General features: G+C 63.2%; 2 protein-coding genes across 8 annotated transcripts; both read left to right on the forward strand.

Moving 5' to 3' along the window:
• Positions 1-31: 31 nt before the first annotated feature.
• Wdr97 (WD repeat domain 97) lies at positions 32-12826 on the forward strand. 7 transcript variants are annotated; one of them, XM_090339573.1, is made up of 25 exons: positions 32-241; positions 359-483; positions 596-1230; positions 1349-1470; positions 1641-2340; positions 2680-2822; positions 3769-4005; positions 4098-4188; positions 4338-4470; positions 4557-4678; positions 4886-4946; positions 5067-5216; positions 5298-5546; positions 5626-5745; positions 5838-5921; positions 6948-7073; positions 7156-7386; positions 7471-7659; positions 7779-7976; positions 8048-8169; positions 8248-8410; positions 8702-9186; positions 9285-9346; positions 9706-9800; positions 12538-12826. In XM_090339573.1, exons 1-25 carry the CDS (start codon positions 112-114, stop codon positions 12625-12627), a joined length of 4863 nt encoding a protein of 1620 aa, XP_090195699.1. In that variant the 5' UTR covers positions 32-111; the 3' UTR covers positions 12628-12826. The 7 variants fall into 7 exon arrangements, with proteins under 7 accessions (XP_090195699.1, XP_090195700.1, XP_090195701.1 ...); XM_090339574.1 differs by having other exon boundaries at positions 9709-9800; XM_090339575.1 differs by lacking the exon at positions 12538-12826 and having other exon boundaries at positions 8702-8811; positions 8935-9186; positions 9437-9747.
• Positions 12827-13197: 371 nt separating this feature from the next.
• Positions 13198-15736, forward strand: Hgh1 (HGH1 cochaperone). The gene is made up of 6 exons (XM_090339579.1): positions 13198-13842; positions 13915-14015; positions 14103-14201; positions 14358-14449; positions 14540-14662; positions 14736-15736. The coding sequence occupies exons 1-6, from the start codon at positions 13229-13231 to the stop codon at positions 14892-14894; spliced, it is 1188 nt and encodes a 395-aa protein (XP_090195705.1). The 5' UTR covers positions 13198-13228; the 3' UTR covers positions 14895-15736.
• Positions 15737-15889: the final 153 nt, after the last annotated feature.

Consider the following 15889-nt stretch of genomic DNA (forward strand, 5'->3'; position numbering starts at 1 on the left):
GGGCCTCGTGGGAGGGGAGGGGCCTGCGGGGCCTGACAACGGCCACCGCCTCGAGACCTGTGCGTCTGGTCCCTGCAGCGGTTGGGCGCCTAGAGCTTAGCCGTAGTCGACATGGAGGCTGAATCGTTGGATGCAAGCTTTAACTATTTAGCAGAGGTCGGTAATCTGTTTCTGGACTCAGACCTGTGCGATGCGGACACCAACGATGCCCCAGATCCTGGGTACCTCTCCGAAAAAAATGGTGAGGGGCCCTGCCTGCCTGCGCCCAGGCCTCCCTCAGGCTCGCTCAACTCCGCGCTCCGAGGCCAGGCCAGGGCCTGGGTGACAGCGCCTCTCCCGCCCGCCCGCCCGCCCGCAGAGTCGCGTTCCCGGGAGCAGGCTGTCTTTTCCAGGACTCGGAATTGGCGGGCTATGTCCCTGCGCTCCCGCGCCCGCCGCCTGTGGCTGATCCTGCGCCTACACCTCCACGAGGTGGTGGAGAAGGTGCGTCCGGCCCGGAGGCCCGGTTCTGGTCGGGCCTGCCCTCCACAGGTCCTCCTGGGCTTCCCTAGGCCGTGCGGCCCGCTGACGGGCACGTGCGCCCTGTGGCCCACAGGAGAAGAGGGACGAGCTGCGGGCCGCTCGCCTGGTGCACGGGCTGGAGCCACTGCGCCACCTGGAGGTGACAGCCGGGCTGTGCTCGGTGGCTCAGGACGCGGCCGCCGGACGCTTCGTGGTGCTGGACGGCGGCGGCCGCCTGCACCTGCACACGAAGGATGGCTGGGTGCAGGGGAAGCTCCAGGCCCCCGCGCCGCTTTCGGGACTGGTGACTGTGCCCTACCCTCTGGGAACAGTGGGTCGCTTCATAGGCTGGGGCCCGGCGGGACTGGCCCTGCTGAAGCCGGACCTCAGCCTGCTGTGGCAGAGCCACCCACAAGGGGCCAGGCCACTGGGTGGTGAGCCCGCTTGCTGCCTGCCGGTGCCCGGTCTCAGGCTGCTGCTCGTGGTGGAGATGAGCGGCAGCCTGATGCTGTGGAAGTTCCGCTCGGGGGGCCGCCGGCTGGTGCCACACAGGTCACCCCTGCAGCTGCCGCAAAACGTGAATGGGACCTTCAAGCGCCTGGCGCTGGGCCCGGCCCCTGCCTCCGCCTGCCACAGCCAGCGCTGCTTCGCTGCCTATGGCTCCACGGTGCTCACCTTGGACCTGGACACCTGGACTGTCACAGAGGTGTGCCAGAATCTGCACAAAACGTAAGGGGAGCTCGGGCACCGAGGGAGTCGAGCCAGGTTCTCTGAGGAGAGCCGGTCAGGGACACGCAGAGGCCTCCACTGTGGAGGCCACCCAGCCACTCCATCTGCTTCACCCTAGAACCATCTTGGACCTGGTTTACTGCAAGGAGATAGAGGCAATGGTGACGGCCTCCCGGGACAGCACCGTGAAGGTGTGGGAGAAGGACTGGCTCATCCGAATGGTGTTTGTGGGTCACACGGGTATGTTGTGTCCCGGCAGAGCTCTGGCCAAGCTGTGTGCAGGGTGGTGTGTGTGTGTATGTGTGCATGTATGCGCCGCATGCATACGCGTGCACACGCTGCTTCTGGGGCACACAGCTCCCTGTCTCTCCGTCCTTGGTGTGCCAGAATAACTGACTTCTGTCCTGCAGGCCCAGTCACAGCTATGGCCCTGCTGCCCAACACCAGCCTGCTGTTGTCCGCCTCACAGGACGGGACGCTCCGGACTTGGGACCTGCAGGCCGCAGAGCAGGTAGGCGAGGTGGCTCTGGACTCCTGGGGCTGCGACACACACTCTGGGCCGGTGGGCCGCCTGCTGGCGCCCGCGGGCCCCGGCTGGCCGGTGCTCTGCCTGTGCTCGAGGACCTTGGACCTGTGGAGCGTTCGAGACCTGTACTCGCCCTTGGCGCAGCTGCCCGCCCCGGTGCTCCACGTGCAGGTGGCGCCCGCGCTGCCCACCCCGTCGCAGCCGGCCCTGCCCGTGCGCCTGGTGTGCGCCTGCGCCGACGGGTCGGTGTGCCTGGTGTCCGCAGTGACCGGGAGGACGGTGAGCGCCCTGCTGCTGGGGCCCGAGGACCGCGCGGCCGCCGTGGCCTACTGCCTGCCGCGGGAGGCGCTGTGGGTGCTGACGCGCGCGGGGCACCTGGTCCGCGCCAGCTCGGCCTGCTGCCCCATGGCGGTGCTGCACCGGCGCCGCCCGCCGCCGGCGCCCGCGCCGCAGCCCTGCTGTCTGCACCTCTACAGCCACCTCATGGACGCGGAGGGAGCCGCCGCCTGCTGGGAGGCCGTGCGCCGGCACCAGGCCGACCAGGGCTACGGGGCCGCCGCCTGGGCCCGCAAGAACAAGAACAGGTGGGCGGCGGGGGCCGGGTGGGCGGCGGGGGCCGGGTGGGCGGGGCTGGCAGAGCGGGTGGGCGGGGCGGGCGGGCGGGGCTGGCAGAGCGGGTGGGCGGGGCGGGTGGCCGGGCGGGGTGGGCGGGGCTGGTGGCCGAGTGGGCGGGGGCGGCCGGGTGGGCGGGGCGGCCGGGTGGGCGGGGCGGGCGGGCGGGCGGGGCGGGCGGGGCTGGCGGCCGGGCGGGCGGGGCGGGCGGGCGGGCGGGGCGGGCGGGGCTGGTGGCCGGGTGGGCGGGGCGGCCGGGCGGGCGGGCCCGGCGCCCCCGAGGCCCTGACGGGCGCCGCCGCCGCGCGCAGGTACCTCCCGGTGCTGGGGCTCACGGACGGCTCGCTGTCGGTGCTGCACCTGCGCAACTCCAAGGCCACCTTCCGCACGGAGGCGCACGGCCCGGGCCCGGTCAGCGCCATCGCGTCCACCTGGAGCATCATTGTGACTTCGGGTCAGTGCCTCCTGCTCCCGAGCCGGCCTGGCACCCTGGCCCCCCGCCTCCCCACCCCAGCTCACCCCCACCCCACCTCACCCCACCCTCCCACCCCCCACCTCACCTCACCTCCCCACCCCAGCTCACCCCATCCCACACCCCCACCTCACCCATCCCACCTCCCCACCCCAGCTCACCCCACTCACCCCACCTCACCCACCCCCACCTCACCTCACACTCCCCACCCCACCCACACCCCACCCCACCCACCCCACCCACCCCACCCCCCACCTCACCCACCCTCCCACCCCCCACCCCACCTCACCCCATCCCCCACCCCACCTCACCCCCCCACCCCACCTCACCCCCCCACCCCACCTCACCCCCCCCACCCCACCTCACCCCCCCACCCCACCTCACCCTCCCCACCCCACCTCCCCCCCCCCCCACCTCACCTCCCCACCCCACCTCACCCCCCCCACCCCACCTCACCCCCCCACCCCACCTCACCACCCCCACCCCACCTCACCCCATCCCACACCCCACCTCACCCCCCCACCCCACCTCACCCCATCCCACACCCCACCTCACCCCCCACCCCACCTCACCCCCCACCCCACCTCACCCCCCACCCCACCTCACCCCCCCACCCCACCTCACCTCCCCACCCCACCTCACCTCCCCACCCCACCTCACCCCATCCCACACCCCACCTCACCTCCCCACCCCACCTCACCCCATCCACACCCCACAGCCGGCCTGGCCACCCCACCCCCCACCTCACCCCACATCCCCCCACATCCCCCCACCCCCCACCCCCACCTCACCCCACTCCATCCCACCCCCCACCCCCCACCCCCCTCACACGCCCCCCCCAGCCTGCCTGGCCACCCCACCTCACCCCACCTCACCCCCCCCCCCCCCCCCCCCGGCCTGACCGGTGCCCGCCCCGCCCGCGCCCCAGGCGGGGACCTGACCGTGAAGATGTGGCGCGTGTTTCCCTACGCGGAGGAGAGCCTGAGCCTGCTGCGCACCTTCGCCTGCTGCCACCCCGCCCTGGCGCTGTGCGCGCTGGGCCAGCGCATCACCGTGGGCTTCGAGGACCCCGACAGCGCCACCTACGGCCTGGTGCAGTTCGGCCTGGGCGACAGCCCGCGCCATGACCACCGGCCGCAGGACGACCCCACGGACCACATCACCGGTAAAGGCCCGGCCAGGGCCGCCCGGGCCCCGTCGTCCCCCCCCCTTCCCCCCCCCCCCCCCCCCCCGCCCCTGACTGAGCGCCACCCCCAGGCCTGTGCTGCTGTCCCACCCTCAAGCTGTACGCCTGCTCCAGCCTCGACTGCACCGTGCGCATCTGGACCTTGGAGAACCGCCTGCTGCGGTGGGCGGGGGGGCGGCAAGAGGGACGGGACAGCCCCCCCTGGGATTTCCTAACCTCTGTTTCCTACCAGGACCCAGTGGTTGGACTGGGGGTGGGACAGGGCTGCTACTGCCTCAGTTTCCCACTCTGAAGCAGGGGCTGGACTCTAGGCTCCTGCAGCTGGATAGTGCCCCTCAGGGCCTGGCCTTCTGCGGCAATGGTGGAGACTTGGTGCTGGCACTGGGCTCCCGCCTCTGCCTGGTGTCCCACAGCCTCTACCTGCCTACGTCCTATCTGGTGAAGGTGTGCAGTGAGGTCTGGGTGCAGATGGTGGGGCTGCTACCCATGCAGGCCCCTCGGGCTAGAGCCCAGCTCCTCCCCATTCTCAGAAGCTGTACCAGACCTCCTCCAGTGTGGTCGATGACCCTCCACTTCCACTGACTGGCCAGGAGTCGCTGACAGCCCCCCAGCTGCAGAAGCTCGCCAGCTTACAAGGGAAAGCCAACCTCAGGTCTCTAGGCTGTCAAGCCAGTACATTGGGATGTGCCACCGCCCCCTCCCACACCTGGGGGCTGGCTCTCTGCCCCCAGCAGGAGACCTCAAGACTCCTGGGCCCCCTGGGGGCTAGGATAGGCCAGTCCCTGCCCTGGCAACCCCTTTTCTGGCTGGTCCTGCCCCACGCCTCCAGCACCTCACCCAGGCCTGTCCCTGTCTGCAGTGCAGCCCTGCCCTTCCACGATCACAAGACACCAACACTTCAGCGGCTGGTGTTGAAGGAGGTGGGTGGGCTGGTCCCAGCACGCTCCCCGTGCATGCCGTAGTCCTTTCGTTTCTGGCCACCCTGGGCAGTCAGGGCAGGTCTTGAGGGAGCACAGCCTGACCTCTAACACCCGCTGCAGGACTTAGAGGACCTGCTGTTCCGGAACCGGGACCTTCAGGAGCTACAGCAGGGGCAGTTGGTCCCGGCGACCCAGCCTCCGCTCTCCAGGAAGCAACAGCAAGAAGCTTTTAACAATTACCTACATCTGATCTATGGCCAGAGCTTGGTGGTGGGTGCTGGGCCAGACCCTGGCCTAACTCTGGGTTCTCCCTTGCCCCAGGGCTCACAGAGCCCCCTCCTGTCTGTCCAGGGCATACAGTACAAAGGAGATGACCAGCAAAAGGACAACTTAGAAGAGGTCATGGGCAGAGACGAGTTCACACCAGCCGGCACTGGCTCCTTTGCCCAGCAGTCTGAAATGCATAGCCAACCTCAGGCATTGCCCACAGCCTCATTCCCCCAGATCCTACGAGCCCCGGGCCAGCACTTTACCCCTCCTGCTCGAATTTCCTTGTCCATCCCACCCATCCAACAGAGGGAGGACAGCAAGGCTTCCCAGGTGAGACCCCCCCCCCCCGCCGCATCCCTGACATCATGGCTCCTGCCTCTACCTCCCCGTAACTCTCCAGATGCCCTAGCTCCTGGCCAGGTCCTCCTTGAGCTGTTACCTGGGCCTTAGTCTGGATCTGCAGCTGAAGGCCGACAAGCTCCGGGGGAAGACATCCATAGTGATGAGCGCTCCACCCTTCCTGCAGAAGGTGAGGGCACGTCCAGGTGGGCAGGGCCCGCTCTAGGGCAGGATCCAGAGGCCCAGGCACTGTGCTCTTCTCTGAGTCACTCGCTTCCCCAGGCCCCACTGCCACTGTGGAAAGAGCCCAGAGAATCTCCCTCGAAGCTCAAAGGCTTCTTTCCTGCTACCACAGAACCCTACAAGGTGAGACTCCCCCACTCCACCCTCCCACTCTTCCCGCATGCTCCACCTCCTTTGTTGAAACATCTGTGTGTTCAGTGTGAGGCCCTAAGGGCCATGCCTACATACCTGGAGGGCCAGGCTGCAGGTCCCTGTATCCCCCTGCCTAGCCGGCCAGGTTCTAACATGGCCATGTCTATAGACATGGGGTCCCTGCCATTTCTCAACCCTGGGCCTGAGGCTAGAGTCCCACAGTTCGAGCTTTGTCTGCACTCCCTCTCCTTCCTAGGACTTCTGTGGGTGGGTCCCCAAGAGACTTTAGATCAGCATTTCTGCCCTTCAGGAAAGCAAAGTCAAGGGCAGCCGAGCACTGGTAGCTCAAGCCTTGTAATCCTTACCACTCAAGAGCCTGTGACTTGGACATGAAAATAGAGGTTCAAGTCTAGCCCAGGCAAGAAAGTTTGTGAGACTCTTATCTCCAATTGGGCAGTAAAATGCTGAAAGTGGAGTGGTGGTTCAAGTATGGAAGCCCTCAGTGTGGAGTGAAAAAGCTAAGGGACAGTGCCCAGGTCCTGAGTTCAAGCCCCAGTCCTAGCACGTGTGCGTGCGCACGTGCACACACGCACACTCACACACACTCGTCCACTGAAGTCAGCCCTTATCACTGTCTTCCCACACGTGACTACCCTGGGTGCCACAGACAGGCTCCAGAGACTCACAGAGCCTGCGCCTGCCCTGTCTGCATCCTCTGCCACCGACCTCCTCCTCTGCCTTGCTCCACCAGACCGCACACACGCTTCGCTGTGCCAGGGCTTGGGCTGACGCTCCTGGAGAGTGCGCCACAGTCCCACTCGGCTGCTTTTGGTCCTCATTTCCAGCCATGTCCCCCCTCCACTTTGCTTTACAAGCTCGCCTGTGTTGCGAGTGGGGCTGGCAGTCCAGTCTGGTTCTTAGAAGCCTGGCAGGCAGAGCCAAACCAATGGCTCTGTGAGTGAGAAGCCCCCGTGGGTGTCCTGGGCCGTGAGCCTGTGGGTCTCTTCCTGCCCACAGTACCACCCTCGGCCTATCAACTTCCCCGGCTATGTGCCCAACTCGGTGGTACTGCGGCGAATGTGGCTGCCTGAAGAGTTGACCGGCCTGGGAACCATGGCTCACCTCATCTTGAGCAAACTGAAGGTACAGGCAGGGCAGGGTCAACCAGGGAGGGCTCCCCTGTCCTCACAGCCCCCGCATGCCCTGCTGCCCTCTCCTTCTGCAGTCAAGCCTGCACACCCAGAGGCTGCGGCACCACAAGCGCTCTAAAAGGTGGCGCAGGAGGATGGCCCACTGGCTTTATAGTGAGGAAGAAGAGGAGGAGGAGGAAGAGAAGGAGGAGGAGGAGGAGGAGGAGGAGGAGGAGGAGGAGGAGGAGGAGCTGAAGGTTACCTGGTCTTCTTCATCTTCATTTGCCTTGGAGCAGGAGCCACATTCCTGGAAATCCAAAGTTCCAGTAAGGCCCAGGCCACCATGGCGGGGGAGGGCTGGGGGCTGCCAGCCTGGGAGCAGAGCCTGATGCTGCCTTCCCTCCCCCCAGTCTTCCATGGACTTAACCCTAAGGCCCCGGAGCTTCCAGAAGGAGCCCAGGGCCTTGTCTGGGGACAGCTCCCAACAGGAGCACAGGCGCTCCTTCTGGGAAGAACGCTACAGGCACCTGCCAAAGTTCCTGCAGTTTTTTGTTGTGCAGAACTGGTTCAAAAAGCTGTTTCCCATCTTCACCCTGGAGGTCTGGAGGCCTGGGAGCTGAGGGGCCTGGGCTGGAGGTGGGTGGGGGAGGGGAGAATGGAAGAGCCCCCTGGGGGGGGGGCAGAGCAGGAGGCAGGGTCTCGGGACACTCTCCTGCAGGCCTACCCAGAGATGGGCACCGTGGAGGGCCTGGCCTCCATGCTGATGGGCCTCCTGGCCGAGGCCACCTGGGCGGACCGCGTGGACATCTTACACGCACTGTGGAGACTGCTGCCTGACATGACTGAAGACCTCCTCGGCCGGCTGCGGAAGATCCTCCTGCACCTGCTCAACCTGGAGCCACCCCCCAGCTTTGAGGTGAGCCCCAGGCAGCCCCTCTCCTCCTCCCCTTCCTCCGCCAGCCCCAATCCCTCCCTGCCTGTGCTCAGGACGAGACCGAGAAGCAGTTTGTGAAGCTGGCGCTGCGGCTGCTCCTGTCCTGCTCCCTGGAATGCAGAGACGTGGTTCTGGAGCTCATGTCCTACCTCCTCTACTCTCCGGCCCACTGCCGGTGAGTCACACCCTGGGGAGGGCCACCGCCAGCAAGCGAGGCCCCTGTGAGCTCACACAGCCCACACACCTGTCCCAGGCCAGAGATCAAGGAGCTGCTGGAGACGCTAGGCCTCCAGGACCCACAGGACTTCCTGTATAAGGAGATGTTGACCTGGGTCCAGGGCCAGAACACCCACTCCAAGGCTCTGCTGCGGACACTCTGCCGTCAGAGGCTAGACGGCCTCATGCGTCAGCTGGAGGTTTGGGGTCTAGGGCCAGGTGTCCTCGCGTGCGGTGCTTGTCTCCTTCTCCAGAACCCTGGAGAAATGCCCAGTACAGTGCCAGTGGAGCCCAGAAAGAGCTGCTCATGCTCTGTGCCTCCATACTTCTCCCGCCCCAGCATCTCTCTGGACCTCCCTTAGACTGTAGGCTGCAGGCTGGCCTGAAGGGTGGGGTCCCCGTCAGGGTGGGGACAGGGCCTGGGCTCTGCAGAAGTGAGTCTCAGCTCCTCAAGGCACAGGATCCTTCCTCTCTTGGCCGTCCCTCCACAGATGGGGAATTTGCCTGCATCCAGTTTGTCCCTGGTGACGTCAAAGATCTCGCTATGCCTGCCTTCTGAGGCAGCCCCGCTGCCAGGTGCACAGAAGGCCTCCAGCATCTGGTGGGTGGCCCCACGAGCTCCCGAGCAGCATGCACAGCCTTTGCCGGGGGTGTCACCTGCTGGGCAGAACCCAGAACAGGAGCTGCGGCGCAGGCGATGGCCCTTTCACCTCAATCCGACCAGGAAAGTGCTCTCTGAGGCTCTGCAAACCTTCTGCGTGGTGCCCGTGCCTGAGGTCTTCCTCCCCCTGGAGCTTTCCAGTGTCCCTCTGCCCCTGGAGAGGACCGAGTGGGCCTCCTCCCAGATGCTGGACCTGAGCCTGGTCGATGTGCTCAACCTGTTCTGCGAGCAGCAGAGGGAGAGGCAGCAGCTGTCAGCCTCGTCCTCAGACCAGGCGGAGCTGGACACCGTGCTGCGACCGCCTCAGGAGCACTGGTGCGTTAGGCAGCGATGCAGGCTGCTCGGGAGCACTGGGGCCTAGCTGCTGCTCAGGACTGCAAGTAGGGCTCCCTGACCTGAATCCTTGGCTCCAGGCTCTACCCTATCCTCCGGCTGCAGGAGTCCCAGGTCTCCAGCTCCAGGATGAGATTGCAGGGTGAGTGGGTACAGGGATGGAGACTGGACCCTGATCTCTAGCCCCCACGCCCCAGCCCTGCCCCTTGGCCTAACTGTCCTCCCCCACCAGGCCACAGGCTTCCCCACCAACCCCGCAAGCTCGGTGGCTCAATCCAGGTGCTAAAGCTGCCCCTGCCTCGGGTAAACCTGCAGCCCTTCCCTCCGGGCTGGCCCAAACCCGTCCAGGCCCTGCCTCCACGGCTGCTGCAGCCCACCCTGCAGCGTTACTTTCTGCCTGATGACGCTGACCCCGACAGCTACAGCTGACCTGGCAGCTCTCTCTGAATCCCCTCCCTGGAGCCCAGGGAGTCCTAACAGCAGGACTTGCCCTACTCTCAGCAGAGACACCCATCTGGAATAAAGACCAGAGGCTTTTGCCAACACACCAGATGCATTCTCCATCTTCCAGGCCAGAGCTGTGTGTGGATGAGGAGGTAGGGCAGGAGGTTGGAACAGGAAACCCTTACAGACAGCTAACTGGAGGCTAAAGAAGGTGGAACTTGGGCCGGGAGTCTGGCCTAGTGGTAGAGTGCTTGCCTAGCATGCACGAAGACCCAGGTTCGATTCCTTGGTACCACATACATAGAAGAAAGCCGGAAGTGGTGCTGAGGCTCAAGTGGTAGAGCTCTAGCCTTGAGAAAGTCTAAGGACAGTGCTCAGGCCCTGAGCTCAAGGACAGGACTGGAAAAAAAAAAAACAAAAACAAAAACAAAAAGGTAGACCTGGGGGTGGGGTGGCCACATCTGGTGTGGGGCAGCCCTGGGAAGGGGTGAGTTCCGTGAAAGAGCAGCCCTTCCGCTGGCATGGGCTCACATCTATAGAGAGAACCAGAGGTAGGAAAGCAGATGGACCACAGCACTGCTTCTGGCTTTTCTGCTTACATGGTTACTGAGGAATCACACCCAGGGCTTCATGTGTGTTAGGCAAGCACTCGACCACTAACCCATTCCTAGCACCATCTGTGATATCCTAATATACAATTAACCACCACAGAAACAACAAGCGTAAGTGAGTGGGGCATTGGTCACACCTGTAATCCTAGCTACGCAGGAGGCTGATGCCTGAGGACTGTGATTCAAAGCCATCCTGGACATGAAAGTCCATGAGACTCTAATCTCCCATTAACTACTGGAAAACTGGAAGTGGCGCTGTAGCTCCAGGGATAGGATGGTAGCCTTGACCTGAAGATCTCAGAGACAGCGTCCAGGTCCAAAGTTTAAGCTCCATGATGCCAAAACAAAAAACAAAACTGTAAGGGGTGCTGTGGCTGGAAGTGGTAGATCACTAGCCTTGAGTAAAAAGCTTAAGAACAGCATCCAGGCCCTGAGTTCAAACCCGACTGAAAGCACTGATCCCAGGACCAGGAGTGTGGACTAGTGGTAGAGTGCTTGCCTACCGTGCACAAAGACCCAAGTTCGATTCCACATACATAGAAAAACTGGAAGTGGTGCTGAGGCTCAAGTGGTAGAGCTCTAGCCTTGAGAGTCTAAGGACAGTGCTCAGGCCCTGAGCTCAAGGACAGGACTGGCAAAAAAAAAAAAAAAAAGGCACTGATCCCAGAAGACCACATGGACATGGTCACGTCAGGTACAGGGGTTGGCTCGTGGCTGAGGCTGACAAGCTGACAAGCCTACCTCTTCCGCAGGATGGGGAGAAATGGTGCCTATCCATGTTCAGGGGCGCCCTTGTATCATCAGGCTGGAGGTGAGGTAGTCTGCATGCCCAGCTAGGTCTGGGCAGAGGGCGTGTGGGGACCTCTCCTGGGAGAGTCACTTGAAGTCTGTGAGGAGGTGTGCCTGGAAGTGAAGTGGGAGGGTATGCTAACACCCACAACTGACAACAACAACAACAAACACCCCCAAAGAATCCCTGAGCTGGCTTTGAACCAACGCCTGCAGATCTCTGCATTTGAGTAGCTAAGATTCTAGGTATGAGCCAACGGTCATGGTGGGCAGTGACCCTGAGATCTTCAGCTCCAGGATAGTGCTCTAGCACGTTGAGCCACAGCGCCGCTTCCAGTTTTCTGGTGGTTAACTGGAGATAAGACTCAAGGAGCCGGCGCGGTGGCTCACAACTTGTGGCTGTCGGAGTCCTCTGATGTTTGGGAGGGGGTTGAAGTGGTGATGAAGCCCACAAAGAATCCTGGGAACACAGACTCCGGAGACCAGATTCAAGGTGCAGATCTAACTTTTTTTTTTTTTTTTTTGCCAGTCCTGGGCTTGAGCTCAGGGCCTGAGCACTGTCCTTGGATTTTCTCAAGGCCAGAGCTCTACCACTGGAGCCTCAGCACCACTTCCAGCTTTTTTCTATATGTGGTACCGAGGAATCGAACCCAGGTCTTCATGCATGCTAGGCAAGCACTTTAACCACTAGGCCACACTCCCGGCCCTGCAGATCTAACTTTATTAAAAATGTGGTTGCTTATGTACAGCACATCCAATGGTGGCCACCTCATTCATACCAGCAGTAGCAAATAGGGCCTTCCTGTTGCAACCAACAGCCAAATACGTGTCCTGAGACACACACCCTTACTGGGAGTTACGGGAGTGCCTGATCGCAGCAGAAGTACCCTTACGTTCCGGACTGCCCATCTCACTGGGCGCTCCCAGGGGTGTACGTGCCTGACGACACAGGGTCACAGAAGTGCAGAGAGCAATCGAGGCTAGGAAGCCCCACAGTGACTGTAATCCTAGCTACGCAGGGGCTGAGCTCTGAGGATCAAGGTTCAAAGCCAGCCTGGGCACTACAAAGCTGTGAGATTCTTTTTTTTTTTTTTTTTTTTTTTTTTTGACAGTCCTGGGCTTAAGCTCAGGGCCTGAGCACTGTCCTTGGACTTTCTCAAGGCTAGAGCTCTACCACTTGAGCCTCAGCACCACTTCTGGCTTTTTTTCTATGTATGTGGTACTGAGGAATCGAACCCGGGTCTTCATGCATGCTAGGCAAGCACTTTAACCACTAGGCCAAACTCCCGGCCCCCCAGCTGTGAGATTCTTATCTCCAATTAACCTCTAGAAAAAAAAAAAACAGGAAAAGGGGATTGGCTCCAGGGTAGGGTGGTAGCCTTGAGCTGAAGAGCTCAGGGACAGCGCCCAGGCCCAGAGTTCAAGCCCCATGACTCCCCCACTCACCCCCCTCCCAAAATAGTAAAGACTCAAGGGCTTTCTTGCCCAGGCTGGCCTCAAATCATCATCCTCGGACCTCAGCTTCCTGAGCAGCGTGGATTACAAAGCTTTTAAAGATGAAAACCGCACATGTTGGTAGAGCGCCCAAACCCAACAAAAGCACACACCGAGTTGAGGAAACTTCAGCACCGGCAGAACTGTCCGGCTGTGGAAGTAACTCAGGAGTCAGCTCAGACTTTCCACAGAGCCTCATCGGAGATAATCAAGGGCTCAGTGGCAAAAGCCCTCTAAGGCATGACAGATGCGATTCAATGAGTGGCCCCTCACCCTAGGCCTTGTGGAGCCCCCGGCTAGGCGGGGGTGGCTGAAAGGAGGCTTCCTCGGGTTTGGGGGCCAGGAGGCCTGCTTGACAAGTACAAGCGACACGGCGCAGCGGAGAACCAGCGCGAGAGGGAGGCAGCCAGGGCCCCCCGGCGGCCCGCCTCCGGCGCAAATCAGTGTGGGCCGGTGTCCGTCTCGGTCCCCGCACGCCAGCCCCGCGAACCTCCTGCGGCCCGGGGCCCGGGCCAGGCCGCCGGGGCCGGGAGCCGGAAGGCCGGAGCCGGCTAGCCCCGCCTCCCCGGCAGCTCCCGCCCCCTCGCCGGGTTCCGAGCTTCGGGTTGGCCACCGCGGCTTCCGTCGCTCCGGTGGGCGGGGCCACAGCCCTTCCGGGCCGGCGGCGGCCGCAGCCGCGGGGAAGCATGCGGGAGGCCGGGGCGGACTCGCGCCTCCCGGGCGCGTGCGCGCCGGCAGGCCCGGTGGCTGGTCCGGACGCGGAGGCCGCACGGTTGCTGCCCTTCCTGGGTCCAGGCGCGCGGGCCGACCTGCAGGCGGCGGCGGCGCGGCACGTGCTGGCGCTGACGGGCGCGGGGCCCGGCCGCAGGCTGCTGGCGGCGCACGCGGAGCTGCTGCGGGCGCTGGCGGCGCTGGCGGCGGCCCCGGCCCCGGCCCCGGCCCGCGATGCCATCCGCGCGCTGGTGAACCTGGCTGCAGACCCCGGCCTGCACGAGCCGCTGCTGGCGGCCGACCCCGGCCTGCCCGAGCTCCTGCTTGGCCGCGCCTTGGACCCCCAGTGGCCGTGGGCGGAGGAGGCGGCGGCCGCGCTGGCCAACCTCAGCCGCGAGCCCGCGCCGTGCGTCGCGCTGATGGAGGCGCTGGCGGCCGCCGAGCCGGGGCCCGCGGGCCTGGAGCGCCTGGTGGGCGCGCTCTGCACGCCGGGCTACAACGCGCACGCGCCCCTGCACTACCTGGGGCCGCTGCTCTCCAACCTCAGCCAGCAGCCCCGAGCGCGAGCCTTCCTCCTGGACCCGGACAGGTGAAGCCCGGGCACCCGCGCGGGCGGGGAGGGGGCGGGAGCAGGATGGCAATGCGTGGCCCCTGCCGGCAGGTGTGTGATCCAGCGGCTGCTGCCCCTCACGCAGTACCCAGACTCCTCGGTGCGCAGGGGCGGCGTGGTGGGCACACTGCGGAACTGCTGCTTCGAGCACCGTGAGTGGAGGGCGCCCCGGGGGTGGGGTGGGGGCTGGGCCTAAAGGCCGCCACGGATCGACACGTTTCCTTTTACCCCACCTTCAGGACACCACGACTGGTTGCTTGGGCCTGAGGTCGACATTCTTCCCTTCTTGTTGCTGCCCTTGGCTGGGCCTGAGGATTTCTCAGAGGAGGAAATGGACAGTGAGTGGATAGATGGATCCTCAGAATTGGCCAGCAGGAGGGAAAGTAGCAAGAGAGGGAGAAGGAGATGTCCACGCCTGTGCCCCTTCGGAAGCCTTCCGGGCGGGAGTTGCTGTGCACGGGTGCAGCACCCTCAGCTCCCGCACTCACCCTTAGGGCTGCCCGTTGACCTGCAGTACCTGCCCCCGGACAAGCAGCGGGAACCTGATGCTGACATCCGGAAGATGCTGGTGGAGGCTGTCATGCTGGTGAGCACAGATCCTGTACCCCGTGTACTAACCGCACCCCACAACGCATGTGCATGCCCTGACAGCTGAGTCCACGCTCCCTCCCCACAGCTGACAGCCACGGCCCCTGGGCGGCAGCAGGTGCGCGACCGAGGAGCCTACTTGATCCTCCGAGAGCTGCACAGTTGGGAGCCTGAGCCTGATGTGCAGATGGCATGTGAGAAGCTCATCCAGGTGGGTTCAGAGTTGGGGAAGCTGCAGAAGTGACGCTTGCAGCCGGCTGCTCATCCGCCCCATCTGCTGGCAGGTGCTTATTGGGGATGAGCCAGAGTGTGGCATGGAAAACCTGCTGGAGGTGCAGGTGCCTGAAGATGTGGAGCAGCAGCTTCTGCAGCTGGACCAGTTGGAGCAGGAGCAGAAAGACCCAGCGCCAGAGCCACGAGGCGAGGGGGTCCCACCCACCTGAGGCCCTTCCAGCCTGACCACCAGCTCTAGGCACCTTTGCCTTGCTTCTTGTACCCAGACCATGTTAGAGTTCTAGAGTAAATGTCCATTTGGACATTGGAGGCTCCAGAGCCCTTTGCCCCCTTCCTACCAAAGAGAGTACAAGTGGTTTAGAGTTACATTGTGGAGCCAGGGGTGACCAGGCCCTGTGCTGTGAGGCAGTTGACTAGTAGAGCTGCCAAGACTGCTTACAGGCCCAGTGGGGGCCAAGTGGAATGTCCGTCTTCCCAGCGTGCTTCAGTGTAGGTATAGCCCGGGCTTGAATGTGCATCCTGCCATCAGCCTCACTTCCCTTTGTCTGCTCCAGACCTGGTCTCTGGGCTGACCATTCAAAGCTTCCTACACTTCTGTCTTGTATGCTGGGTCCCACTTCTTTCCAGTTTTCCATTTCCCTTTCTAACCTGTGCCCCAGGGCCCTTGTCAGCTCCTCCAGCCCTCTCGCATCCTGGTTGTCTTCCTTGGCCTTAGCTGCTTTGCAAAACATCTAGACCCTCTTCCTAGAGTATTTTGCTTCTCAGATATGCCAGTGTCCTTTCCCCCTGTTCCAGCAACCTTGTTCCACTTGGAAGTGGGCCCCGGCGTTTTACATTCTTTTCTCCTGGCTACAACTGAACTCTTCAGCCCCCAATCCTGGCAACTCTTACCTCATTGTTTTTCCCTCCCGGGCCTCTCTTCAGTGGATTCTCCTGAGGTTTGAATGCAGATGCCTAGCCTGTCTCCTAGGAGCTCGTCCACAACCCTGAAGCCAGTGGATCCCTCCACCTGTGTCCCCCCTAACCAATTAAAGCTCTGGTTGATTTGGCAGACACAGTGTGACTGGTGTTTTCCCCTGACCTGGAGCCCTAGGATGGGGTGGTTGGAAGAGCCTTAGTCTAGGGAGGCTCTGGAGGTCATCTGCTCTGTGTGTGTGTGTGTGTGTGTGTGCGCGCGCGTGTGTACATGTATGTGTACGTACAT

Source organism: Megascapheus bottae, chromosome 9, assembly GCF_031878675.1.
Source record: "Megascapheus bottae isolate mThoBot1 chromosome 9, mThoBot2.hap1, whole genome shotgun sequence".
Classification (NCBI taxonomy): Eukaryota; Metazoa; Chordata; class Mammalia; order Rodentia; family Geomyidae; genus Megascapheus; species Megascapheus bottae.